The 27,497-nt window shown below is 48.6% G+C and overlaps 1 protein-coding gene across 1 annotated transcript in view; it reads left to right on the top strand.

Annotated features, from left to right (window-relative positions):
* The window catches only part of DCDC2C (doublecortin domain containing 2C), a 102,871-nt gene extending 75,625 nt beyond the window's left edge, over positions 1-27,246 (top strand). The window contains exons 11-12 of the mRNA XM_068973662.1: positions 25,166-25,261; positions 27,083-27,246. Coding sequence (XP_068829763.1) covers positions 25,166-25,261; positions 27,083-27,246 — 260 coding nt within the window. The remainder of the gene's footprint in view (positions 1-25,165; positions 25,262-27,082) is intronic.
* The last annotated feature ends 251 nt before the right edge of the window (positions 27,247-27,497 follow it).

Here is a 27,497-nt window from a genome sequence, read left to right as displayed (position 1 = left end):
GAGACGGCCACGACTGTCACCTGGGTGGACCCGCGTGGTCTCCAAGCGCATGGACGTGACTTCTCCTGACAGAGGGGCCACGAGCAAGAAACCCATCAGGGTCCAAGACTTGTCGGGAGAATGGGGTGTAAAGCAGCTGCTGGTCAGTAATCTCTGCACTGACTTCATGTTCATGTGACCGTGCTTCTGTCTGTATCAGGCTCGCTAAAGCCCACCGCCAGAGTGAGCTCCACCTCTCACTCCAGGACGGGACCTGCTGCTCGCGGGGCGTCCCCACTGCCGGCAGCTCCAGGGACCCTCGCTGGTGTGGGTCTGAGGCTGCGGGTCCTGGAGGCGTCTCTCCTGCTCGTCCCTCCGCCACTTTCTTCTCTTCCCCCCTAATTTTCCCAGGATCACCCTGGCTCTTAACTCATGCCAAGTGGACAGAATTGAATCAACGTCGGTGCTTATAAATCTCAACATTTCCCCGCAGGAGTGTTGCTGGGAGGACCTTCCCGGCCCTGGGACTTAGCCTGGTCTGATGGGAGAGGTCTGGGGAGGGCTGGGGGCTGGCAGGAGGCTGGCAGTGGAAGAGCCCCCGTCCTCAGTCCGCTAGTGGAAGAACCCCCATCCTCATGGTCCACCTGCTCCCCTCTTCACAGGTGGGCTGTGCTCAGCTGACCCTCCCGGGTGTTTCTGGACCCCGTATCAGACTTCCTTGCCGCACACCCATTACAGAAGTTTTAGGAATTTCGAGGTAAGCATGAGAGCGTTAGCTCCGTGCCTGCTTCCTGGGTCAGCTGTCAACATTCTGCCTTCAAATTCAAGGTGAATGAAAACAGAACATGAGCGGAAGGACTTGTGATTGACTGGGGAGGCGGGCATTCCTCCAGGGATCGGTTGACTTGAATTATTTCGTGTATTAAGCTGTCTGAAGTTTATCGCATCTTTCCACTGGGGTTTTGATAGTCTGGAATTCCCAAAACCTGTGTGAGAGTAGGGTTGTGGGTCCAGGAGACAGTAAACTCCTTACCGGCAAAGAGAATATACTTTCCCAGTGATGCTTGCAGCTCGTGACAGTGTTCCTGGTGAGTGTGGGGTGCCGAGGGAATGCTGGTTGAAGTGAAACTGCTGTTCATTCTGAGTAGCTCATTACAGTGACACACACACCTAGGTCTCTTCTACTGTCGACTTCTCTGAAAGAGTCATCGTATAGAACGGGGAATACAGCCAATATTTTATAATAACTCTAAATGGAGTATAATAAAAAAATATTGAATCACAAAGAGTCGAGGCGATGGGCAGCATGTGACCCCAGCACGCCGATTAAACGCCTGCGCAGAATAGAAGCCAGCAGATTGGCAGGTGATAGTCGACGAGGCACCTCTGTGACTTTTCTTACCAGTTTTATCTGAGCATAATGCGCCCAGCGAAGGAACGCCTGAAAACAGACTCCTGCCTCATCATCGTATTGCGAAGCACAGGCATGAAATCCCAAGGAGACGTCAGTAAGCCAGGTGGATTGGGGAAAGGAACCGTGAGATGAAGCAGGAACCCAGAACCTCCTCTCACCATGGAGATTTGCTATTTAATGTAAAATCTGAAATCACGAAGCAAGAGGCAAGCCCTGGTCACAGGCCCCCTCTCCAGCTTTGGGAAAGCAGCCCCTGGAAGATGGTTTAATGTGCCCAACAGAGTCAGTCCTCTGCACAGGGAGCCCAGAGCCCTCCCTGCCTGCCCCCGGGCCTGCGGCCCTGCGGGAACATCTGCCCTGCTCGCTGACCCAGCACGCTGGCAGCAGTGACCTCCTCCCCTTCTCTTCCGGGGCCCCTCCCCTCATAGTCCATCTGCCCGATTGCATCTTCCAAGATATAAATGGGTTTCCATTCATTTCACTTAAAACACGGCTATTTATAAATGGAGGTCATTCTTCCAAAGGTCACGACCTTGTTGGTAGACCACGTGACCTTTGGCATTCTGCTGTCATTCTGATGTTAAGACCCCTGGGAGCTCAGTGCCCACTAAAGCACGGTGACTTTCTAATCCCTAGAGAAAGCTTGGCGCCTTCCTTTTTTCTTTTCTTTCTCCCTTTCCTTTCAGGCAGGATCACTGCATTGGAAGGGATACTGTGCTTTCTAAGTATCACTCTCTTTTTCTCAACATGGGCTGATTTTTTTTTTTCCAGTCCTTAGATTGATGTTCCGTTTGCCAAAGACATTTCTTAAAAGCATTCGGGTGCATCTGTGTAGTGTTAATTTTTGAAAAGGCTTTGCCCTTCTAGAACGCCCTTTCCTGTTCAATCAATAGGGCGACCTTGGCTCGAAGGCTTGGAATATTTATTTCTTCGGGGTTTTTGAAGAGAGTCCATCACGTTACATGAGCATTTTGAAATCCAGTGTCATAATTTACTCTCATGATACGAGGTCTGTTCCAAGTTTAAAGATTCATCAGGACAGTGGATGCCAGCTCATGATTTTATGAGCATTCTAAATTGTAGCTGAAGGAAATATTTGATCTTAAAACATATTTTTTTTTTTACCAATTACATTGGGATTGTGGTAGAACCTGGATGAAAATTGTTGGTCTGGTGTTGAATTATGTTTTCTTTGGCCTGATCTTCCTGATATATATTAGGTTGGTAATTCCTTGTTTGTGAATGAAGGGGAGAATTTTTTTCTTTGCCCTTTCTTAGAGAGCAGTTTTCCGGCATGGTGAAGTGAATTAATGAGGGTCTGACCTCCATCAAGTCTGGATTTATGTGCACTCAAATGTAAAGATGTTGGGAAAAGATGTAGCAGCGATTCCACACACCAAGGCATGCCAGAAAAGCAAGGGGCTGCGTTATTACTTCTAAAAAAGATGGATCAGGACTCTGAAATTTAATCCCGTACAAACAGACCATGACGCTAATTTCCACTCTCTCTGCTTTTCCTGACTCAGCGGCTCCAAAAGTTATGTGTCACAGACAGATTTTAAGTTGATTTTCCTTGTATCTCTGCTTCCATTAGGCTAAAATGTGGCACCTTCACTGCCAACATTCTAGCTTCTGTTGGGACCAAATCACGCAATGTCACCAGGGTCTCAGTTGAGAGCAAAGAGCAGGAGCTTCTTGTGAAGCGTGGTGCGGATCAAGGGTAAGGTAATTCAGCCCTGGAAATCTTCTCGTAATCCCATCATTCCAGTTACTGGAAGGGTGGAAGAAAATGAAGGGGGCCACTTCTTAATATCCAAGCATTAAAATGCCAGCTTGAAAAATTAGCTTTAAAACTTGTTATATAGTTTAATTTCCTGTTTGTAATGGCGTGAAAAATAAATCAGTGAGTGGTCAGTGCAGGCGGGGTGCCTGGATGTAGACACGGCATAAGGCGCTGCACTCTTCCCCTTCCATCTCGCAAACTTCCCTTCTTATTTCGTTTATGGAATTAAAAATGTTGGTCTGCACTAGCATCTTATAGTCTCGCAAATGCAATCACCAAGGCAATTAGTGGAATTGTAGAGAAATGGAAATATTTGACTAGACCGAATCTGTTCTGCGATTTGCTTGTGTAGGTGTGTGTGTCTACAGCTTTGCATTCACAAGTTTCTGAATCGAGTTCCATGCAACTCTTATAACAAATGGCACAATTCTGAGAAGAAAACAGGACTTTTCCCCTTTGCACAGTCCTTTCCACCCTGGGCACTTAGGGGCCTTCACCTTCAATGAGAAGTGCCACGAGCTTGTGAGTGCATGTGACACTCGTGACGAAATCACTCCCTGACCCGAACACTGAGGAGCCGACAGTTTCAGACTGTGGCGCTGGAGAAGACTCTCGAGAGTCCCTTGAACTGCAGGGGGATCCAACCAGTCCATCCTAAAGAAAGTCAGTCCTGAATATTCATTGGAAGGACTGATGCTGAAGCTGAAGCTCCAATACTTTGGCCACCTCATGCGAAGAACTGACTCATTTGAAAAGAGCCTGACGCTGGGAAAGATTGAAGGCGGGAGGAGAAGAGGACGACAGAGGATGGGAAGGCTGGATGGCGTCAGCGACTCCATGGAGATGAACAAGCTCCAGGAGAGAGTAGAGGACATAGGAGGCTGGCGCGCTGCGGTCCTTGGGGCTGCAAAGACACCCAGCTTACTGACTGGACGGCGACAGCAACGTGCCCAACCCTGGCCACACTTGCGTCTGTGTCGTCCAGAACTTTATTCTCCACTCCTATTCTATCTATTGTTTATTTATTTAATCTTGTTATTTTGTATTATTTAATCTTATTATATTTGTATAGCGGATTAGCAATGTTGTGACAGTTTCTGGTGAACAGCAAGGGGATTCAGCCACGCGCACACTCCTGTTGGTGTTGAGATGAAACTGAGTGGCTCGCCTCACCAGGCCCCCATCATGATCAGTGCGGAGAATGAGGAGTCTGCCATGTCCCAGATTCACAGCACAGGGGGCGTGCAGCCATCTGCTGTTTCCTTAGTCACTGAGTCCACACGCCTGGGGGCAGGTGTGCCACGCTGGGCAAGCCATGAGACACCTGGGGGCAGGTGTGCCACGCTGGGCACGCCATGAGATGCCTGGGGGCAGGTGTGCCACGCTGGGCATGCCGTGAGACGCCTGGGGGCAGGTGTGCCACGCTGGGCAAGCCATGAGACACCTGGGGGCAGGTGTGCCACGCTGGGCACGCCATGAGATGCCTGGGGGCAGGTGTGCCACGCTGGGCATGCCGTGAGACGCCTGGGGGCAGGTGTGCCACACTGGGCACGCCATGAGACGCCTGGGGGCAGGTGTGCCACGCTGGGCACGCCATGAGACGCCTGGGGGCAGGTGTGCCACGCTGGGCAAGCCATGAGACGCCTGGGGGCAGGTGTGCCACGCTGGGCACGCCATGAGACGCCTGGGGGCAGGTGTGCCACGCTGGGCACGCCATGAGACGCCTGGGGGCAGGTGTGCCACGCTGGGCACGCCATGAGACGCCTGGGGGCAGGTGTGCCACGCTGGGCAGGGCATGAGATGCCTGGGGGCAGGTGTGCCACGCTGGGCACGCCAGGAGATGCCTGGGGGCAGGTGTGCCATGCTGGGCAGGGCATGAGACGCCTGGGGGCAGGTGTGCCATGCTGGGCAGGGCATGAGACGCCTGGGGGCAGGTGTGCCACGCTGGGCACGCCAGGAGACGCCTGGGGGCAGGTGTGCCATGCTGGGCACACCATGAGATGCCTGGGGGCAGGTGTGCCACGCTGGGCAGGGCATCAGCCACGTGCGTGGCCAGGTCTGGCCTGGGCTCCCAGAGCGCAGGCTGGGTTGGCAGGACGAGGTGGGCTTACCTTGGAGAAACGGACACTAAGTGCACCTGGAGTCTGCCAGCCCTGGGAGGGGGAGGTGGCAGGGGCCAGGGCTGGGATTATTAGTGGCTGGTGGGGGTGGAGGGAGGGCGGGCTTTGCAGGGCTCCCTCTCCCCAGGCTCCATCCCCAGGGAGCACCGTCCTGCATTGCCAAGGCCGTCAGTGCTCATTTCACGCAGTTTGCCCGTTTTCCAGTTGTTTATGACTGGAGTGCACTTTTGCACCCTGCCACTTTCTCATGGCTGGAAGCGGGCATCTTGGTCCAGATCGAATATAGGCATGTCTTTAATTTGAATTTTGAATTAACGGCAAGTCATTTCTAGCGTGTGTCCCGGGTCAGCCATCTGTGTTCTCACCACAGGAAGTGCCGGGGGCCCAGAGGGGCCAACTCCTCCCCGGGCCTTTTCTGTACTGAAGGTTTTTTTAGAGCAAATCAGAAGGCCACAAAAAATTACCTTTCACATTAAGGGAGTCTACATCCTTTGGGAAGACTTGGACAATTTCTAAAAGGAAAAGGAAGCAGATTGCTGAATGCCAGAATCAGAAGGGACATGGGTGACCAGCCTGGTTTCACCAGCAGGCTGGGGTCCAAAGACGAGTTTTCAAGATGCAGCTTGCCAGCGGCACCCACCTTTGATGTCAGTGTCTCAAACGAGAGAATAATGAGCAAACAGCACCCAGTAAGTGACATTTAAGCACTGGTTATAAAGTAATGCAAACTCAAGCTTGGAGTTGTTGCTGTGATTACTTCTGTAATTAGGAAAATGGCTTATAGGTCTTACTTAATGTGGATATTATTGTAATTCTTTACAAACTTGGCAAATTAAAAATGGTTTTTAATAGGAAAAATAATCCATGAAATGGAAATATGATACTTTGAATGATAGGTTCTTGTTAAATGAAAACGTTAATTATCACCAATGGACGTATAAGACAAAATGCATCCCAAAGGTGAAGATGAGAACTGTTAATAGTCGCTTTGTTTTGGGTCAGCCCAACGAAAAGTCCAAGGAGGGCCTAGGGGAAATGCGAGACAAGGACTAAGGCAGTGCGTGTGTTTTTGGGTGGAAGTCAGTGAAGAGGAAAACGGTACCAGTGCGAAGGGTCCCAGAGAGAGAACTATGGTTGCATAAAGTTTCTTAGTCGATATATTTAAATGTCCTTGCTCTATAAGTTTAGTGGTTTGCTTTTAAAATGCCCCATAATACTGGGATGAAAGTGGCCAAAATCAGGTTGACTTTTGATAGTGAAACCTTAAAACCAGAACAGAATGGGTCAGGTCAGGCGCGGGCCCAGATGCAGAAGCGTTGGCCAGAGAAGCCGCCGCAGCTGCCCCCATCCTGCCAGGGCGCTGGTGGCGGCACTCTGCTGGCCCTCAGCCCCTGTGCCCATGCGCCCCCAGCTTTGTGGGCTGGTCCTCAGCACCCGCCCTGTTCTCCTGCCCACCTTCGGGTCTGGTTTTTACACTTCGAGATTCTGTCACCTTGAAATGGGAGGGGACTTTAGGGGAGAATGTATGCATGTGTTTGGACATCTGGGTCCCTTCACTGTTGACCTGAAACTGTCACAACATTGCTTGTTAATCGGCTATACCCCGATACAAAATACAAATATAAAAAAAATATGTCATCTTAAGCTTGATCCTTGGGGGACTCAAGCTTTTTGCACCGACTGAAGCTGGTACCAAGGTTCCAGACCCTCAGTTCCAGAGGTGTGGACCCTGAGCCCCTGGCCTGGGTGTTTAGACTGATCATGTTGAAATAGTGGATAAACAGGTGGCTGGTCACCATGGAAACAGGAAGATGGGGGCCACAGGCATGGCCTGGTCACACAGTTTTTTCTACTTAGTCTTCTAACTCTTTTATTGAACTTAAAAGTTTTCTGCTTTTATATTATTAATTTCAAGAGCTACTTTTGTTTTCCAAATCTTTCATTTGCCACATATTCCTTGAAAAAATTTCTTGAACGGCCTGCTTTATGGATGCACTCTCTTTTCATCTTCTCTGATACTGTTAATAAAACCATAGGGGATGTTTCCATATTAAAGTATATATTTCACATTAAAACATCTCTCAAACGTCAGAGTGTCACTAGGATGATGGTAACAGGCCCTGAGCTTCCGGGTGGCTTCGCTGCGGGGTGGTCTTCGGGGCCGATTTGGAGGGAACCCCACCATGGTGTTACGAAGTCGCCTTGGCTGGTCAGGTTCTTCGGGCAGCTGGCTCCGGTCTGCTGCCCAGGGAGAGGAGGATTAGATCTGAACACCTTTGGGAGGCTGAGCATAGAGGCCACTATTCTATCACACTCGGAAAAGTTAGCATTATTATAATACAACTATTTAATCCACTTCTCCAGTTAATCCAATCATGTCCTTTAAGGCTGTCTTTAAAAAATCCGATTAAGGATCAGGTGCAATCATGTCTCTTTAGTCTCTTTTAAGCTTGATAGCTTGTCTTTCCTGATGGACATTTTGAAGAGTGTGGGCTGGCTGATTCGCAGAGTTCCCAACTTAGTTTGAAAATTAGAAAACTGTTTCTATTAACCGACCCCATGATCAGGACTGAAGCCATGAAGCTGCTGGCCTTTAAGTTTCAAGAGGAGAAGTGTGTCGTCCTGGGGGAAGACGACCAAGCTGCACGCGTGCTCCCCCCGCCCCCACAGTGGGGAGACGTGAGCCTCTGTGCAGGTGGCAGGTAACGGGGGGTGACCACAGGCTGAGTCACAGCCAGGGCGCTTCTCCACGGGGGCTGCAGGGCCCCCTGAAATACTGAGTTGTCAAGCAGCACACCAACCACGGTTTTCAGGTCAGCCCCCGCCCCCACCCCGCTGCTACGCTTTGTCACTGACAGACTAGTAATTTCTCCAAACCCACACGAAAAGCCAAGGAACCCGTAAATTGACTGTTTTCACAATATCATGTTTTCTGCATCTCCTTATTTCCCCATCTCATTTTCTTGGCAGCTTTTCCTGTTTCGGAGACTATTGGAGAGGATCACCCCCTCTCTCATTTTCATTCCTGCATACGGTTACAAGCATCATCCATGAATTCCTCATCAGATTCCTTTAAACTGGAGACTGCTGCTGCTGCTGCCGCTGCCAAGTCGCTTCAGTCGTGTCCGACTCTCTGCGACTGCATAGACGGCAGCCCACCAGGCTCCCCCGTCCCTGGGATTCTCCAGGCACGAACACTGGAGTGGGTTGCCATTTCCAACTCCAATGCAGGAAAGTGAAAAGTGAAAGTGAAGTCGCTCAGTCGCGACCCCATGGACTGCAGCCCACCAGGCTCCTCCGTCCATGGGGTTTTCCAGGCAGGAGTACCTGAGTGGGGTGCCATCGCCTTCTCTAAACTGGAGACAGATATATTAGAATACATATCCATAATTTGGGGCATGGGAAAATTACTTGTCCTCTTATGGTTGGGCTTCCCTGGTGGCTCAGCTGGTAAAGAATCTGCCTGCAATGGGGAGACCAGCGTTCGATCCCTGGGTTGGGAAGACCCCCTGGGGAGGGGAAAGGCGGTTACCCATCCTGTATTCTGGCCTGGAGAATTCCATGACTGTTTAGTCCATGGGGTCGCAAAGAGTCCGACACGACTGAGCAACTTTCACTTCACTATGGTTGTTTTTAATTTGTGCTTTTTGGTGGCAAAGAGAGTGGAATTTTTCCATATTTTCCTTTCAAGGCTGTTTAGCTTAATAGATGATTAATGGTGAAGTGATCACTGGAAGAGATTATTTAGTGAAAACTAGCCAGTGTAAAGAATAGCTCATCTCTATTGCACCCCTACTCTGAGCCCAGCACCATGTTGGCATTTCACACGTAACATCCAGTCCTTAGACTCTAAGAGGCTCCTGGTGAATCCACCCATGAGACCTGTTTATTAAGTGATAGAGCTGGTTTATTTACAGGATTGATAACAACCAGCCTCTTCCCTTTTCATACTGCTCATGGGGTTCTTGAGGCAAGACCACTGGAGTGGTTTGCATTCCTGCCTCCAGAGCACCATCATGTCAGAACTCTCCACTCTGACCCGTCTGTCTTGGGTGGCCCTGCCTGGCATGGCTCGTAGCTTCATTGAGTTACTCAAGCCCCTTTGCCACGACAAGGCTGAGATCCATGAAGGCTGGGCCAAAGCAGAAAACACGCTCAGCTTTGGATGTGTCTGGTGGTGAAAGGACAGTCCCATGCGGTAAAGATCAACATTGCCTAGGAACCTGGAATGTTAGGTCCAGGTATATTGGTGGGGAAAGATTGACGACAGGAGGAGAAGGGGGCGACAGAGGAGGAAATGGTTGGATGGCATCACTGTCTAGATGGACGTGAGTTTGAGCAAACTCTGGGAGATGGTAGAGGACAGAGGAGCCTGGTGTGCTGCAGTCCTTGGGGTCGCAAAAAGTCGGACACGGCTTAGTGACTGAACAACAGCAAGCTTCTTCCCTATGCCTGGAGGACCTGGGCGCTGCTTGAGTGCGAGGATGAGGAGGGCTGTGATTTTAAGACGTCTTGTTTTCCTTTTGTGGTTGGGAGACATTGCGCCTGCTCAGACTCTGATGGAAGCAGTCCATTCACAAACACAAAGCTGTGTTTGAAGGAGAGAGGAGGGATAATTGAGTGTAAACTTTAATTCTCCACGATTCTCATAGTTTCCTGGTGGATTTTTGAATATCGCTGTTTGGCAAAATCATTCCAATGACTCAATGGAAGTGCTCAGTTATGGCTCTTGCCATAGTGTCTTATTTATAAGGTTAAACGTGGCCGTGGTGTTTGTCTCCAGCTTGAGCACGTTCCTTCCAGGTTAGCGCCCGGCGCTCTGCGGCGCTTGCTGGATTCCCGGGGCAGGGGGGTGGGGGGGGTGGGGGGCACACACGTGCAGGCTTTGAAGTCGTGGTCGACGGTGCTTGAGTCAGACGCCAACACACGGATTCTTAACCACTTGGCTACGCTGCAGCCTCCATGACCCTGGACTCAAGCGCTTCTCTAAGAAGACGCCGGAGTGCTGGCTCTTTCCTCGTCCCTGCTGCCCCAGACACTTCTCCAGGGCGTCAGGCAACGTAGAGCAGCTGGATCTGATCAAATGCAGTCACAAGCTGTGAGCTGAGCTTCATGGCTTCAGAAAGACAACTTTGATTTCAAAAACCCAAAACCACAGGGCTTCCCTGGTGGCTCCTTGGTAAAACACACGTGTCCATGCAGGAGACAGGGGTTCGATCCCTAGTCAGCGAAGATCCCATACGCCTCAGAGAGATTAAGTCCACGCCCCACAACCACTGAGTATGTGCTCTGGAGCCTGGGAGCCACAGAAGTGCTGAAACCCCTTAGAGCCTTGCTCTGCAACAGGAGACGCCTGCCTACCGTGCCTGGAGAGTGGCCCAGGCCGTGGCAACAAGAGTAAGTGTGTGCGTAGCTTCAGGGACCCAGTGCACCCAAAATAAATAAGCAAAAAGCATTTAAAAAGAATTTGCAAGGAACCAAAGAGTTACATTTAAAAAAAACCTCTCAGTTGTAAAGAAAAAAGCCCAAAACCATGGAAAAGAAAACAGGGTTCTTCTTTATGTTGTGCCACAGAAGTAGGAAGATAGAGAGGTGCACGTGGGTTTCCCTTTAGAAGATTCACTTCAGCAGAAGCACCTGATAGGGGGTGCCTCCCCTTTGCCTTAAGAAGCTCCAGGCCCCTGAACCAAACAACCCAGAAGAGCTGCTCACTGTCACACGCATGCAGGTGGGGGGCTCTTCCCTTCCCTCCCCCAAGGCCGCACACACCACACCTACACACACTCACACACACCGAGACACACTAACACACATGCACCCTACATGCTCACGCACCTACACACACCTACCCACCCCTACATACATGGCTACACACTCTCCCTCACACACACATGTACACACACACCACTACACACCAACACACATGCACTGTACACATTCACGTACCTACACACTCATATAGATACACACTCCTACACACACACCTCCCACCCCCACAAACTCACATGGCTATGCACTACCACACACACACCCCACTACACACTAACACATATGCCCCCTACATGCTCACGCACCTACACACACACATGTACATACACACACACCTACCCACCCCCACACACTCACATGGCTACGCACACTCACGTGCACACATATACCACTACACACTAACACGTGTACCCCTAACCCGCACATACCCTACACACTCACATGGCTACACATTCTCCCTCTCACACACGTATGCACACACCACTAGACATTAGCACATATGTACCCTACATGCTCACACACACACACACACACCCCTAGTTACATGCTATGCACTCTCACACACACACCACAACCCTCAGGTGGGGACTCTTGAGAGATCACTTTCTGAGGGGAGGACCACCCATCGGTCTTTCCCGGCTCTTCCATGTCCTCCCTGAGCTTCTGTTCTCCCAGGCAGAGACGGGGGAGCGCCCCCAGAGCTCCAGCTCCTCCAGGAAGCGAGGTGTCCTCTGGAGGGGGGTCTGAAGAGGAAGATTCAGTTGGCCGGTTGTGAGGGTGTCATGGTAACCGCAGCAGAGACGGAAGCAGAGCTGAACCATCGCCTCTGGTCACGCCCGAGGCTGGCCCAGGCTGGCCCAGGCTGTGTGATCCCATTCATGATGCTGTTGTCACATGTCTTGAAACTGAGTGACGGTTAAGTGCTGATTTACGAGGACGAATAAAACTGACCAGGACGGCTCAGAGAATACGGTTTTGCTCTGCTGGATGCATAATACACTTTAAAAAAATATCCGATCCTCCATGTATACATGACAGACAGCAGTAATTTCAAGATCGCAATTGCAGCCAGCTCTCAGGTAGCTAATGTGCATTTTAACAGTTTTGTAAATACGCACTCTGATGATGGATGGTCCCTGACATGTGAATAATCTCTGTTATGAAAGCCCTTAAATGCACTACATAAATTTGATGTTTGTGTTTTAGCATTCTGGAGCCAGCCGCGGGTGTTTCCTGAGTCCTCTGAGCTGAAACAATCGCTCCACTCACACTTGTCAGAGCTGAGGGCTGGCGCTGCAGTGTTACGGGCTGGTTTACGACCTGCTTTTCAGAACAGATGCACCATCTTCCTTCTCACGAATGCTGACTCACTCGGTGCTTCTATGAACAAAAAGCATGTATCCGAATCCCATCCCTGTCCCGTATGGAGATGGACGCACTGCAACAGAGCATCCAGGGGGCTGGGCAAGAGGAGGGGAGCTTTTCTGTGTGCCTGCTTGCTCAGTCGTGTCTGACCCTCTGCAACCCCATGGACTGCAGCCCGCCAGTCTCCTCTGTCAGTGGGATTTCCCAGGCAAGAACACTGGAGTGGGATGTCATTTCTTTCTCCAGGGGATCTTCCTAACCCAGGGATCAAACCCACATCTCTCGTGTCTCCTGTGTTGGCAGGCAGGTTCCTTTACCACTGGTGCCACCTGGGAAGCCCCTTGGGAGGTTTTGAACACCTTGTTGTCATTGTTGTTCAGTTGCTCAGTCGTGTCCAACTCTTTGTGACCCCATGGACTGCAGCACGCCAGGCTTCCCTGTCCTTCACCATCTCCTGCAGCTTGCTCAGACTCATGTCTATTGAGTTGGTGATGTCATCCAAACATCTCCTCCTCTGCTTCCCCCTTTCTCTAAATCTCTAATTCTTCATATCAGTATGAATTTTACCAAACAGCAGTGGAAGTCCCAGCACCATAAGTTTCTGGATTGTTTCATAAACTAAGAAGCTTGTAGCTGAATTCTCCTGGGAGGCGATGCCCTTTCCACCTGTCTCTTGCTCACATCTTACAGTGCCTGGGAGGAGGATATATTAAGAACTCAAGGCAGTTCATCGACAGAGGGATGGATAAAGACGTGGTGGTACATGTACACAATGGAATATTAGTCAGCCATAAAAAGGAATGCATTTGAGTCAGTTCTGATGAGGTGGATGAACCTAGAATGTATCATACAGAGTGAAGTGAGTCAGAAAGGAAAGATAGCTATCGTATTCTAAGGCACATATATGGACTATAGAAAAACGGTACTGAAGAATTTATTTATAGGGCAGCAATGGCAGAACGGATGTAGAGAATAGACTTATGCACTTGGGGAGAGGGGAGGAGAGGGTGAGAGACAGGGAAAGAGTAACATGCAAACTTACGTTACCATACGCAAGATAGATAGACAACAGGAATTTGCTGTGTGTCTCAGGAAACTCAAACAGGGGCTCTGTATCAACCTAGAGGGTGGGATGGGGCGAGAGATGGGAGGGAGCTTCAAAAGGGAGGGGATGTGTGTATACCTATGGCTGATTCATGCTGAGGTTTGACAGAAAACAGCAAAATTCTGTAAAACAATTATTCTTCTATTAAAAAATAAGTTAAAAAACAAAAAAACTCAAGGTATTAAGGTAGTCTGCCAAGAGACAATAGGATTTGATTTGGTCCAGCGAGCCGGAAGGCAGAGGAACGCGGAAGTGACGTCATTTGGAGGCGGATGAGTTGAAGCTGGAGCTCTGAGCCCCAGGCGGCTGTGCTCTTCCAGTCTTGAGTTGAGGATGACGGACGTTTTCTGCCCTCAGTTCCCTGACACCCAGGTGCCGTGTCTGTGGGCTGTCCTGGTGTCCCTCTGGCCGTTCCCCCTTCGGTGGTCCTGGCTCCCTCCTGGGTGCGCCACACAGAGCTCTCCCAGTCGCCGTCATTTTAGGAGAGCGTATGCTTCCTGTCTTCACTCTGCTCCCAGGTATGTTCAGTTCTTTAAAGAGTCTCCCCGAGGAGGGCCGCCGGCTCTGCTGTTTTGTGTTCCCGGCGGGGTCAAGGAGCCCCGAGGCCCCGCTGCTCCCAGCTAGGCCTCTGGTGGAAGCTGCGTCTCCATCTGCCGTGATCATATTCCCATCTGTCTGGGCGTGGACGGCCTAACAATCGTATCCTGTTTTCCTCCAGACCTGGCCGTAGAGTTCTTTATTTAGTTGGTGAGCCACTGTGCTTAGCTTCTTTCCTTTAAAATTGTGAAACCTCTGTTTTCTATGTATTTGGCATTTTCTCTTTTCTTCTGCTGGTTGAAGTAAATATCAGTTCAGTTCAGTTCAGTCGCTCAGTCGTGTCCGACTCTTTGCGACCCCATGAATCGCAACACGCCAGGCCTCCCTTTCCATCACCATCTCCCGGAGTTCACTCAGACTCACGTCCATCGAGTCGGTGATGCCATCCAGCCATCTCATCCTCGTTGTCCCCTTTTCCTCCTGCCCCCAATCCCTCCCAGCATCAGAGTCTTTTCCAGTAAGTCAACTCTTTGCACAAGGTGGCCAAAGTACTGGAGTTTCAGCTTTAGCATCATTCCTTCCAAAGAAATCCCAGGACTGATCTCCTTTAGAAGGGACTGGTTGGATCTCCTTGCAGTCCAAGGGACTCTCAAGAGTCTTCTCCAACACCACAGTTCAAAAGCATCAATTCTTCAGCCCTCAGCTTTCTTCACAGTCCAAATCTCGCATCCAAACGTGACTACTGGAATACCATAGCCTTGACTAGACGGACCTTTGTTGGCAAAGTAATGTCTCTGCTTTTTAACGTGCTATCTAGGTTGGTCATAACTTTTCTTCCAAGGAGTAAGCGTCTTTTAATTTCATGGCTGCAGTCACCATCTGCACTGATTTTGGAGCTCAAAAAGATAAAGTCTGACACTGTTTCCACTGTTTCCCCATCTATTTGCCATGAAGTGATGGGACCAGATGCCATGATCTTTGTTTTCTGAATGTTGAGCTTTAAGCCAAGTTTTTCATTCTCCTCTTTCACTTTCATCAAGAGGCTTTTTAGTTCCTCTTCACTTTCTGCCATAAGAGTGGTGTCATCTGCATATCTGAGGTTATTGATATTTCTCCTGGCAATCTGGATTCCAGCTTGTGCTTCTTCCAGCCACGCTTTTCTCATGATGTACTCTGCTTATAAGTTAAATAAGCAGGGTGGCAATATACAGCCTTGACATACTCCTTTTCCTATTTGGAACCAGTCTGTTGTTCCATGTCCAGTTCTAACTGTTGCTTCCTGACCTGCATACAGGTTTCTCAAGAGGCAGGTCAGGTGGTCTGGTGTTCACATCGCTTTCAGAATTTTTAACAGTTTATTGTGATCCACACAGTCCAAGGCTTTGGCATAGTCAATAAAGCAGAAATAGATGTTTTTCTGGAACTCTCTTGCTTTTTCGATGATCCAGCAGATGTTGGCAATTTGATCTCTGGTTCCTCTGCCTTTTCTAAAACCAGCTTGAACATCAGGAAGTTCAAGGTTCACGTATTGCTGAAGCCTATCTTGGAGAATTTTGAGCATTACTTTACTAGCATGAGATGAGTGCAGGTGTGCGGTAGTCTGAGCATTCTTTGGCATTGTCTTTCTTTGGGATTGGAATGAAAACTGACCTTTTCCAGTCCTGTGGCCACTGCTGAGTTTTCCAAATTAGCTGGCATATTGAGTGCAGCACTTTCACAGCATCGTCTTTCAGGATTTGAAACAGATCAACTGGGATTCCATCACCTCCACTAGCTTTGTTCGTAGTGATGCTTTCTAAGGCCCACTTGACTTCACATTCCAGGATGTCTGGCTCTAGGTGAGTGATCACACCATCGTGATTCTAGGTTGTGAAGATCTTTTTTGTATAGTTCTTCTATGTATTCTTGCCACCTCTTCTTAGTATCTTCTGCTTCTGTTAGGTCCATACCATTTCTGTCCTTTATTGAGCCCATCTTTGCATGAAATGTTCCCTTGGTATCTCCAATTTTCTTGAAGAGATCTCTAGTCTTTCCCATTCTGTTCTTTTCCTCTATTTCTTTGCATTGATCGCTGAAGAAGGCTTTCTTAATCTCTCCTTGCTCTTCTTTGGAACTCTGCATTCAGATGCTTATATCTTCCCTTTTCTCCTTTGCTTTTCACTTCTCTTCTTTTCACAGCTATTTGTAAGGCCTCCCCAGACAGCCATTTTGCTTTTTTTCATTTCTTTTCCATGGGGATGGTCTTGATCCCTGTCTCCTGTACAATGTCACAAACCTCAGTCCATAGTTCATTAGGCACTCTGTCTATCAGAGCTAGTCCCTTAAATCTATTTCTTACTTCCACTGTATAATCATAAGGGATTTGATTTAGGTCATACCTGAATGGTCTAGTGGTTTTCCCTACTTTATTCAATTTAAGTCTGAATTTGGCAATAAGGAGCTCATGATCTGAGCCACAGTCAGCTCCCGGTCCTGTTTTTGCTTACTGTATAGAGCTTCTCCATCTTTGGCTGCAAAGAATATAATCAATCTGATTTCGGTGTTGACCATCTGGTGATGTCTGTGTGTAGAGTCTTCTCCTGTGTTGTTTGAAGAGGGTGTTTGCTATGATCAGTGAGTTCTCTTGGCAAAATTCTGTTAGCCTTTGCTAATTCATTCTGTATTCCAAGGCCAAATTTGCCTGTTACTCCAGGTGTTTCTTGACTTCCTACTTTTGCATTGCAGTCCCCTATAATGAAAGGGACATATTTTTGGGGTGTTCGTTCTAAAAGTGAATATACCTCTGCCCATTTTTCATCATTGAGACAGAGGACGATCACAGAGGAAATGTATCCTGTGACAAGAATGAAGCTTAGCAACCTAGTGGAAAATAAAAGGAACATATTTGATCTTTGGCTTTTGAAGAGAGGAATAATAAAGGAGCCCTCCCCGTACCACTGTGTGCAGCCTTGAGCGTGCCTGTCCTGAGTGTTTCTTCATCTGTGAAGTGGTGGTAATCATGTCTGCTCCGTAGGGTCGATGCCATGAGAATTAAATAAGGTCGTTTAAAAATCCCCCTCACATGTCCTGGCACACAGTGAGGGCTCAAGAAAGAGTTGTTAGATTGGATTTTTTTCAAGGGGGAAGCAAAATTCACCTTTCTTCCAACACTTTTGCATAATTCCAAGGTGAACATTTCCAAATATATTCTTGGTACAGTTTCCACCAACACCTAAGAAACCCACATGTCAGCACAATAGTGATTAGGAAAGTGTGGTGTGGGGTCTATACTTTTCAGAGTCATTTGGAACACGGGTGGAAAAGACATATTCCTCGGTTCTATCCCAGACCTACAGCTCAATATCAGAAAACTAAACAGCCCAATGAAAAAGTGGGCAGAAGACTTACATAGACATTCTACATAGAAGACATACACGTGGCCAAGAGGCACAGGAAAAGATGCTCAACTCACTAATTTTTAGAGAAATGCAAATGAAGACTACTCAAGGTACCACCTCACACCAGTCAGAATGGCCATCATCCAAAAGTCCACTACTTATATACGTATGTGCACGTGTGTGTGCGGAGTCATGCTCAACTCTTTGAGACCCCATGGACTGTAGCCTGTCAGGCTCCTCTGTCCAAGGAATTTTCCAGACAAGAATACTGGAATGGGTTGCCATTTCCTATTCCATATATATATTTGCCCATATATGTATATATAAAATGTCAGCTAAATTTGCAGAAGACTTTTGCTTTCTCCATGAAACTACACAGCCATGTTATTACTGAATATTCAGAGAAGACATCACAAGACCTCCCTCTTTCATGTCCGAATTCTGTTAGAGTCAGGCGAGAAATCTTTCTTAACTCCCTGGCTTTATTATGAGAACACAGAAGAATTCTTTTACCCACTTCCTAATTCTCAGGATGATCGTTGATGATAATTTCAAACACTTTAACATTCACCATTTTGAAATGCCCCGTTGAGGATCTGTGCGCAGTCACTGACGCTGTGACCCTGGCATTGGCAGCTCACCCTTCACGGGGAGGGTGGTGTGCTGTCCCAAGCTGGGCTGGTCTGGGTGAGATGGCCTGTGTAGGGCTCTTTGCCAAAGCCCTGGAAATGACTCACTGACTTAATGACTTAATTTGGAGAATTAAGTGGGCCCATTCATAATTAAACACCTGGAGTGCAGCACTCGTGTGTTTCCTTCCTGAACCGGGCAGACGGATGCCCTCAGCCACGTGTTGCGCCTCCTCCTGTTTTCTCTGTGACTTTTCTTTGCCAGCAGCGTATCCCTGTCTTCTCAAACTGAGGTTACTCCAGCCCATTCCCATTCATTTCCTTGTACACCTTTTGATAGTTCTCCCACAATAATGGATTTTCACCTGTTGGCTAGAGACGGATTCTTCTTGCACTTCTGTGGGGTTTTGCAGCCACGAAATTAAAAGACGCTTACTCCTTGGAAGGAAAGTTATGACCAACCTAGACAGCATATTAAAAAGCAGAGACATTACTTTGCCAACAAAGCTCCGTCTAGTCAAGGCTATGGTTTTTCCTGTGGTCATGTATGGATGTGAGAGTATAAAGAAAGCTGAGCGCCGAAGAATTGATGCTTTTGAACTGTGGTGTTGGAGAAGACTCTTGAGAGTCCCTTGGACTGCAGGGCGATCCAACCAGTCCATCCTAAAGGAGATCAGTCCTGGGTGTTCATTGGAAGGACTGATGCTAAAGCTGAAGCTCCAATACTTTGGCTACCTGATGCAAAGAGCTGACTAATTTGAAAAGACCCTGATGCTGGGAAAGATTGAGGGCAGGAGGAGAAGGGGATGACAGAGGATGAGATGGTTGGATGGCATCACTGACTCAATGGACATGGGTTTGCGTGGACTCCGGGAGTTGGTGATGAACAGGGAGGCCTGGCGTGCTGCGGTTCATGGAGTCGCAAAGAGTTGAACACAACTGAGCGACTGAACTGAACTGAACTGAACTGTGGGGTTTTGTCAATTAGATTAGAAAACAGTAAGGAGGGAGTGAGAAAAGATTTCTGTCTCGCTTTTCACGTGTCACAGATAATGACTCCAGCGCCCATGACATGGCTGGACTCAGCTACAGACGACATGGAGCATTCACTCAGCGTTCAGTCCTCACCCGGAGAAGCTCCCAGATTTCTCAGCGCTGTCTGGTTGGCGGAGGTTAGCCCGCCCAGTGCTTTGAAGGGCTGCAGTTTACCCCTGGTGGTTAGGGTGCTGGGTGCCAACTTCTTTGAAAGCAGGCACTGTGTTCTTTTGATTAAATATAGAAAAGCTAACTAGAAGCCTTGGCATGGAATTTGAAAGGAGACCTCCAAGAATTTTTCAACTCTCTGATGCTTTAATGTCTTGAACGGGTCAACATTAATGCCAAAACCTGAAATGAGAAAATGAGAGCGCGTGAGGGTTCCATCGACCGGAGGAACGACTGCGGCCTCAAGAACCAAGTGAAGAAGCAGCTCAGCTTTCCTGCCTCGTGAAGAACATTCACTCCCTTGATCTGGGAGGCGTGTCTGAGTCTGGGGATGTGCTGTCCCTCTTACTCCCTGAAACTTCTTCCAGTCATGCTGGACAGAAGGCTCCCTCCCCTGAAGTCCTTCCTCTAAAATACATCATTTTTGCTCAGAACATCTTTGCTAAGAATTTGCCTGCCAATGCAGGAGATGCAAGAGACACAGCCTCCATCCCTGGGTTGGGAAGATCCCCTGGAGGAGGAAATGGCAGCCCACTCCAGTATTCTTGCCTGGGAAATTCCATGGACAGAGGAGCCTGGCGGACCGCAGTCCATGGGGCTGCAGAATCCGCAGCACGATACAGTACCTTTGCTCAGAACAGCGGCTCCTCCCCGTCTGCTCACACATCCACTGTCACTCAAACGACCGCCTCTGGGGCCTGCCTGTGTTTCGACTTCCACTGTGAACTGTTCTCAGTGCCTTCTCTGCTTCTCCCTGTCTTTCTCGTCCTCCAGGCTCAGGACTACAGCACGTGAGTCAGATTCCTGCCTTCCCTGCTCAAGCCTCACCCTTATGAGCCCCAAGGATGCTCACCAGGCTGGCCCGACGGAAAGCAGAGCCATCCACCCTCAGGGCGGGGCTGGCCAGTCTGACCCCCTTAGCACTCAGCCTAGGTATCTTAGGGCTCTTTTCCATTTTCTGTGACTGAAAAGCTTTAAGTACTTAGTGACTATCCTGGTCAGATCCCAGAAGACAGAGCATCTTATGACTCCCACCCCCACCCCCACCCCGACCCCAGCCTACATTTTCTCATCTGAAAAACAGAGCTCATAATACCTCCCTGTCTCCCTGGTAGGTTTCAGAGGAACTGAAGATGACCGGGTTGGGGGGGGGGGGGGGGCGGAGAACTTCCTGGATTGCAGATGTCACACCGTCATCAGGTGCGACTGCTGCTGTGTTTTTGGTAAACCAAGTCCACTTAAGTGTTTGCCCCGGACTCATACTAAAAAATTCCCAAGAGATCCCCTTGACAGGGCATTTTGTCTCAGAAGATGAATGTCATAGTTTCAATAATATCCATTTTTAGCTACATTTTTTTGAGGACTCACAAAAAAGACACAAGGTAGAAATACCCAGATTCCCTAAAATTCTTAGAGTGTATTCTAATTTACCTAATTTCTGGCTAACAGGCTAATGGAAAATACTTTCCTTTGAAACTTATTCTTGAATATCTAAAGGTCTCAGGCTGATTTTTATACTGGAATAAGTATAATATATAACATGAATCTTTAATGCTTCTCAGATAAAGAATTGCTGTATTTAAAAATATTAACTGCATCTCCTGCAGTCTCAATCCAAGATTAATTGAAAAATTTTGGTTGAAATTCAACAATTATGGAGGTCTCAACTCTGATCATCGTTTTTTAAGGTAGGGTTTTCATGATGCTTTTATTTAGAGTGAGGACGCATCACAGTGAAATGGCGCGTGCATCACTTTCGTGTTTCCTTACCTCCCAAATGGAACAATCACACGCTCTCTCATTCTGAGGGCAGGCTGTGATGAGGACAGAGGACTCCCATGTTGCAAATGCCATACATTCACTCTGCATAGAGACTCCAGTCCAGTTCCTTAAATCAGGGAAAAGAGCAGTGTTCATTTTATTTTGAGTTGGTTCCTGTTTTGGGGGAAGTCATTGGAGAATTAATTTTGGAATAATTGTGGGGTCTTCGGCACAACAGTCTTGAACCAGGCATGCCTGATCTAAAATGGACATGATGAAGTTCCATGCAAACAGCACGTTCATAAAGAAAGTCTAGGAACCACAGCATCTTGTGACTCGATGGCTTGCTCGCGGGTATGATTCATATCCATACATTTGAAACACAGGCTTCCGGATGTAACGGTAGGTACAGCAAGTGACGTGTGCCCTTTACGGCCTCTTGGCTCTGCTGGAGGCGCAGCGGACGTGAGGGCACTCTGGAGAGGCACGGCGGGTTGGGCTGGGGGACGTCTTACAGGGAGGCTGACTCTGAGCCAGGAGACTGGGCACGGAGTGGGCAAGCAGCATCATGCCTTGAGTGATGACCTCACGGGACGCTCAAAGCCAGGCGGCTGTGCCCAGGTCCCCGGGGGTGCGCCATGACTCCAGGAGAAGACAGACAACTTCATCCAGTCCTCACAGCGCGTGCAGCTAAGGGAATGACCCCCGTTTAATAACAAAGAGCCTCAGCCTCACCAAGGTCAGCATCTTGTCTAAGGCTGCCAACTGCGCGCCCACGGTGGAACTGCAATTCTGGGGTTTATTTTACTCCCCTGAATCAGCTCTAACGCAGTTGTGAAAGTGATGGTTTACTCATCCCGGAAGTGGAAGCTAGTGCAGCTTGACCGAGTTTCGGAAAGACTGGTTGGGAAAATCAGGAGAACTAAGCCCAGTTTTCCATGTCCTGAGACTAATAATAGCACACAGCTATTATTTAAGTTGACGTACTGGGTGGGTGGTGAACCCAGACAAAGCGTGTCCGTGTGGTCAGTGACCTCTCTGGCTAGGTGACCTTGAGCATTTGAAGAAGATTTGGGACTCTAGATTTCCTGTTTCTGCTTTAGGTTGTCTACTTAAAAAAATGTACAACGTGAGAGTTGTGAGTTAAGTTTCATTTGGGCAAAATGAGGACTACAGCCTGGGAGACAGCACTTCAGTTCAGTTCAGTTCAGTCGCTCAGTCGTGTCGGACTCCCTGCGACCCCATGAACTGCAGCACGCCAGGCCTCCCTGTCCATCACCAACTCCCAGAGTTCACTCAGACTCACGTCCATCGAGTCGGTGACGCCATCCAGCCATCTCATCCTCTGTCGTCCCCTTCTCCTCCTGCCTCTAATCCCTCCCAGCATCAGAGTCTTTTCCAATGAGTCAACTCTTCACATAAGGTAGCCAAAGTACTGAAGTTTCAGCCTCAGCATCATTCCTTCCAAAGAACACCCAGGACTGATCTCCTTTAGGATGGACTGCTTGGATCTCCTTGCAGTCCAAGGGGCTCTTAAGAGTCTTCTCCAACACCACAGTTCAAAAGCACCAATTCTTCGGCGCTCAGCCTTCTTCACAGTCCAGCTCTCACATCCATACGTGACCACTGGGAAACCACAGCCTTGACTAGACGGCACCTCAGATAGCTCCAAAAGAGGCAGTGGAAAAGGGCGGTATGTGTGTGAGTTTGGTGAAGGGGGAGTCCGTGCAATCAAGCGCACGGACTTTCTGTAGACAGTTTCTGCTGATCTCCTGAAGCTTCTGCTAGTCATGAGAAACAGCTGTCATCATGGATTTCAGGGCTTTTCTAGATATGAGGAGATAGAAGAAGTGGGCTCATGAAATTAGCTCCTGAGAATATCTAACTATCTGAAGAACTGTCCTGCCAGTTTTTCCCAAAGCACAGAGTGCCTTATTTCTACTCTCCCCCCTGAACTCCTTTGGGGGCATTGAAGATCAGCAGCTGCAGCAGCTCATGATTTAATTTTCATAGAGGTAGATGGCAACCACCCATGGCAGGTGCCAGTTTGGAGTTGACAAGGGGTTGGGTTTTTTTAGTTTTTGAACGTTTTTATTTTGTATTGCAGTATAGCCAATTAACAATCCTGTGATAGTTTCAGGTGAATAGTGAAGGGATTCAGTTGTACATATACATGTATCCGTTCTCCCCCAAACCCCACTCCCATCCAGGCTGCTCCATAACATTGAGCAGATTTCGCTGTGCTCTACAGTGTTGGTTATCCCTTTGAAATATAGCAGTGTGTTCATGTCTATCCCAAACTCCCTAACTACCCTACAAGCGGTTGGTTTTGGTGGAGGAAATTTCTGTAGGCATGAGGAGTGTTATGCAATGTCTCATAGCATGTTGCATCTTCTAGTTATTCTAGAAACATCTGTCAGATAACAAAATTGTTGTTTCGTCACCAAGTCCTGTCTGACACTTTGCAACCCCACGGACTGTAGCACGCCAGGCCTCCCTGTCCTTCACCATCTCTTGGAGTTTGCCCAAGCTCATGTCCATTGAATCCGTGATGCCATCCAACCATCTTATCCTCTGTTGCCCTCTTCTCCTTCTGCCTTCAGTCTTTCCCAGCATCAGGGTTTTTTTTTCCAGTGAGTCATCTGGTCACATCAGGTGGCCAAAGTGTTGGAGCTTCAGCTTCAGCATCAGTCCTTCCAGTGAGTATTCAGGGTTGATTTCCTTTTAGGATTCACTGGTTTGATCTCCAAGGGGCTCTCAGGAGTCTTCTCCAGCACCACACTTTGAAAGTAACAAGTCTTCGGCGCTTTGCCTTCTTTATGGTACGACTCTCACAACCATCGTGACTGCTGGAAAGCCCATTGTCTAGACTGTACAGACTTGTCTGTGATATGATGTCTTTGCTTTTAACACGCTGTCTAGGTTTGTCATACCTTTCCTTCCAAGAAGCAATCACTAATTTCTTGGCTGCAGTCACCATCCGCAGTGATTGTAGAGCCCAAGGAGAGGAAGTCTATCCCTGCTTCCACCTTTTCTCCTTCTATTTGCCTTGAACTGATGGGACCGGATACCCTGATATTCTTTTTTTTAATATTGAGTTTTAAGCCAGCTTTTTCCGTGTGTGTGTGTGTGTGTGTGCGTGCGTGTGTGTGTGTTTCCCTATGAAGTTGAATTAATTGCAGGAATATGGTAAATTTAATTGGCCACTGGATGTCACTGTTTACCCACCAACAGAGGATCAGCTCCCCCACCCCCCCTTTTTCCACCCCCGACGTGGTCAGGACAAAAGCCTGTGGAGGCAACTCCAGTTGTGGAGATTTCAAGTTTATTTCTCATAAATAACCTGCTTTCTCTTGGGAAAAGAGTGGGTCCTGAGTTATTCAATTCAGGATATTTTCTCCTCATAGCAATTTAGATTGAGAATCGGTGCATTTTTTTCTTTTATCCTCCTAAAGAAGTTTTCTTTTCCTAACACAAACAAGAGCTATCTTGCAATTCATCCTGGAAACAGCAACATTAGTTAATTCAAGACTGTGAACTTCCACATATAACTTTCATACAACACTGTTGGGCTTCCCTGGTGGCTCAGTGGTAAAGAATCTGCCTGCCATGCAGGAAATGTGGGTTTGATTTCTGGGTCGGGAAGATCCTCTGGAGGAGGGCATGGCAACCCACTCCAGTATTCTTGCCCGAGGAATCCCATGGACAGAGGAGCCTGGTGGGCCACAGTCCATGGGGTCACAAAGAGTCGGACACGACCAAAGCAACTGAGCGCACACATGGAATGACACCTGTGTCATCTTTGTGGGGTTCACTGCCGCAGCAGAGAACCTGGAAAATGGCAGTCTTAAGATGAGCAGGAGCCTCAGGTTTAGGTAATTGGACCCCCTTTTAATGCTTTTTACCCTACCTTCAGCATTCCTTGGAGAGCCACACGATCTTGTAAACGGGAGGCCTTTCTTGAAATTTCCCCAAAGTGTAAGACCAAGGATGTGAATGAGAAGGACCTGTGGCAAACAAGCCAGCGTGACAGTTCCTGGTCAGCATGTCCCCTGCCCCCTTTCTCCCCACACCTCATCTGCAAGACGTGTGCTCGTCCACACTGTCCACGTTGCCCACACAGTTTACACCATTCACACCACCTGCACTGTCTACACCACCTGCACTGTCTACACCATCCACACTGTCTACACCATCCACACTGTCTACACCATCCACAGTCTACACCATCCACAGTCCACACCATCCACACTGTCCACACCATCCATATCATCCACACCATGCATACCATAACCTTGGCTTTAAAGTCAGGAGGGAAAAAATCACTTCCGTTTCCTGAATCAGTGTGTTCCTGACAGATTAACGGCAGTAGTTGCACCGTTGATTGAACCCTTCACCTGTGCAGGGCCTGTTTCAAGGCTATTCCCAGTTTCATTTACCCCTCACTTTAGCCCTGCAAGCTGCTCCAAACAACCTCTAATCTCCAGGGAGAAGATGGGCACACAGAGGGTTAAAGGGCCCACAGGAGCCCCTCAGCTGCTTACCTGTGCAGCCTGGATGAGCTCCCACTGGCTCTGAGGCCTTTGGTTTTACCCACTCGACTGCTCACAGGTGTGAGGGTCAGGTTTATTACAGCGACCTGATAGAACTTGGTTAAACTTATGAAAAACAAAAGACAGAGCAATGACGGCCCACTTAGCATCTTGGTGGTTTAAGCAAAGCCTCCAGTGAGTGGCAGGCCAGGTGTATTTGTGTTAGGGGTGTTGAGAGTGGTCGTCTGTGAGAATGATGGTTATATATGAAACGATGGAAATCTTACTCATACACTTTGAAGGTTCAGCTCGTGTCGAGGAAGAGGTCATGGAGTCTGAGCTCCTTAGAGGTTTGGGGCGCTGCTGCCATTTGTAGCAGAGGCTGCGTTGCTCCAGCTTCTCTTTTGTGCATCGAATGCCTGGGGGCTTCCATTAATATAGATTTAGGAAATGCCAATGGTGTTTACACTGCTGAATATTCATCCTTGTCATCATCGGAAATATGTCAGTCAGCATCGAGGTGGGGGCAGCCCTGGGCTTTCAGGGACTTGGGGACAGGCAGGTTCAGCAGCAACTTGAACGTTCTGCTCGAGTCTTAATTTTTTTGGAGGGCATGAGACATTCACTTCACCTCCTATTTCCAGGAATTTTCAGATTGTCTCGACTCTGCTATCTTTTGAATGACCAAGAAGCAAGGGATTTTCATAAAGCTTAGGAGATGGGGCACAGATTGGAAACGTTAGAATTGCATCTGGGGGAGAGGACTCTGGATTTATTCCCAAGGACTTACTCAAATCTTTACACTGGAGTATTTGAGTAAGTTCAGAGTGGGGGAGGGAGGCATGGCCTATGCTGTAAGGACACTGGGTGGCACAACCTGCTGTCAGGTTATGGGGGTTCAATCCCATCCTTCTTGGCATGGGCAGTGGGAAGGTGGGCCTTAGGGGGCACAGTTCAGTTCAGTTCAGTCACTCAGTCCTGTCCCACCCCTTGCAACCCCATCGACTGCAGGCCTCCCTGGCCATCACCAACTCCCAGAATTTACTCAAACTCATATCTGTCGAGTGGGTAATGCTAGCCAACCATCTCATCCTCTGTCGTCCCCTTCTGCTCCCACCTTCAATCCTTCCTAACATCAAGGTCTTTTCCAACGAGTCAATTCTCATCCAGTGGCCAAAGTATTGGAGTTTCAGCTTCAGCATCAGTCCTTCCAATGAATATTCAGGACTGATTTCCTTTGCGATTGACTGGTTGGATCTCCTTGCAGTCCAAGGGACTCTGAAGAGTCTTCTCCAAACACCACAGTTCAAAAGCATCAATTCTTCAGTGCTCAGCTTTCTTCACAGTCCAACTTTCACATCTATACATGACCACTGGGAAACCATAGCCTTGACTAGACGGACCTTTGTTGGCAAAGTAACCTCTCTACTTTTGAATATGCTTTTGAACAGGCTCAGGGAAGCAGTAACTGCCCCATGGCCCAGCATCTCCCACACTCCCTCCAGCAGGACCTGCAGGGAAAGCGCACTCGGCCCCTGCAGGCGGCGTCAACGGGATCAAACAGGAGCCCTGGTGGTGCCGGGGGAACACGGTGAACCGGAAGAGCACTCTCTCGGCTCTGAGACCTATGCTGTCATGGGAACCAGGGCGAAGAAAGCGAGCAGGGGCCTAGGCACTAAACTAAACAGGGCGCCTGCTGCTGAGAGGAGAGACTTAAACAGGGTCCAGAGTCTCGTCACTCAGTCCTCAAAACGTCCAGGGTATAGAGATTCACCCAGCACACCAAGAGCCAGAAAAGTCACAACCTGAATGAGACAAGGCAATCGACTGATATCAGTATAAAGATAAACCAAAGATTTGAATTATCTGACAAGGATCGGAGAGCAGCCATAATTAAGAGTTGCTTCAGGAGGAGGGACAAAT

Source organism: Capricornis sumatraensis, chromosome 6, assembly GCF_032405125.1.
Source record: "Capricornis sumatraensis isolate serow.1 chromosome 6, serow.2, whole genome shotgun sequence".
In the NCBI taxonomy this organism is placed as follows: Eukaryota; Metazoa; Chordata; class Mammalia; order Artiodactyla; family Bovidae; genus Capricornis; species Capricornis sumatraensis.
Note: the sequence above shows the minus strand (reverse complement) of the source record. Positions and strands in the feature narration are given on the sequence as shown.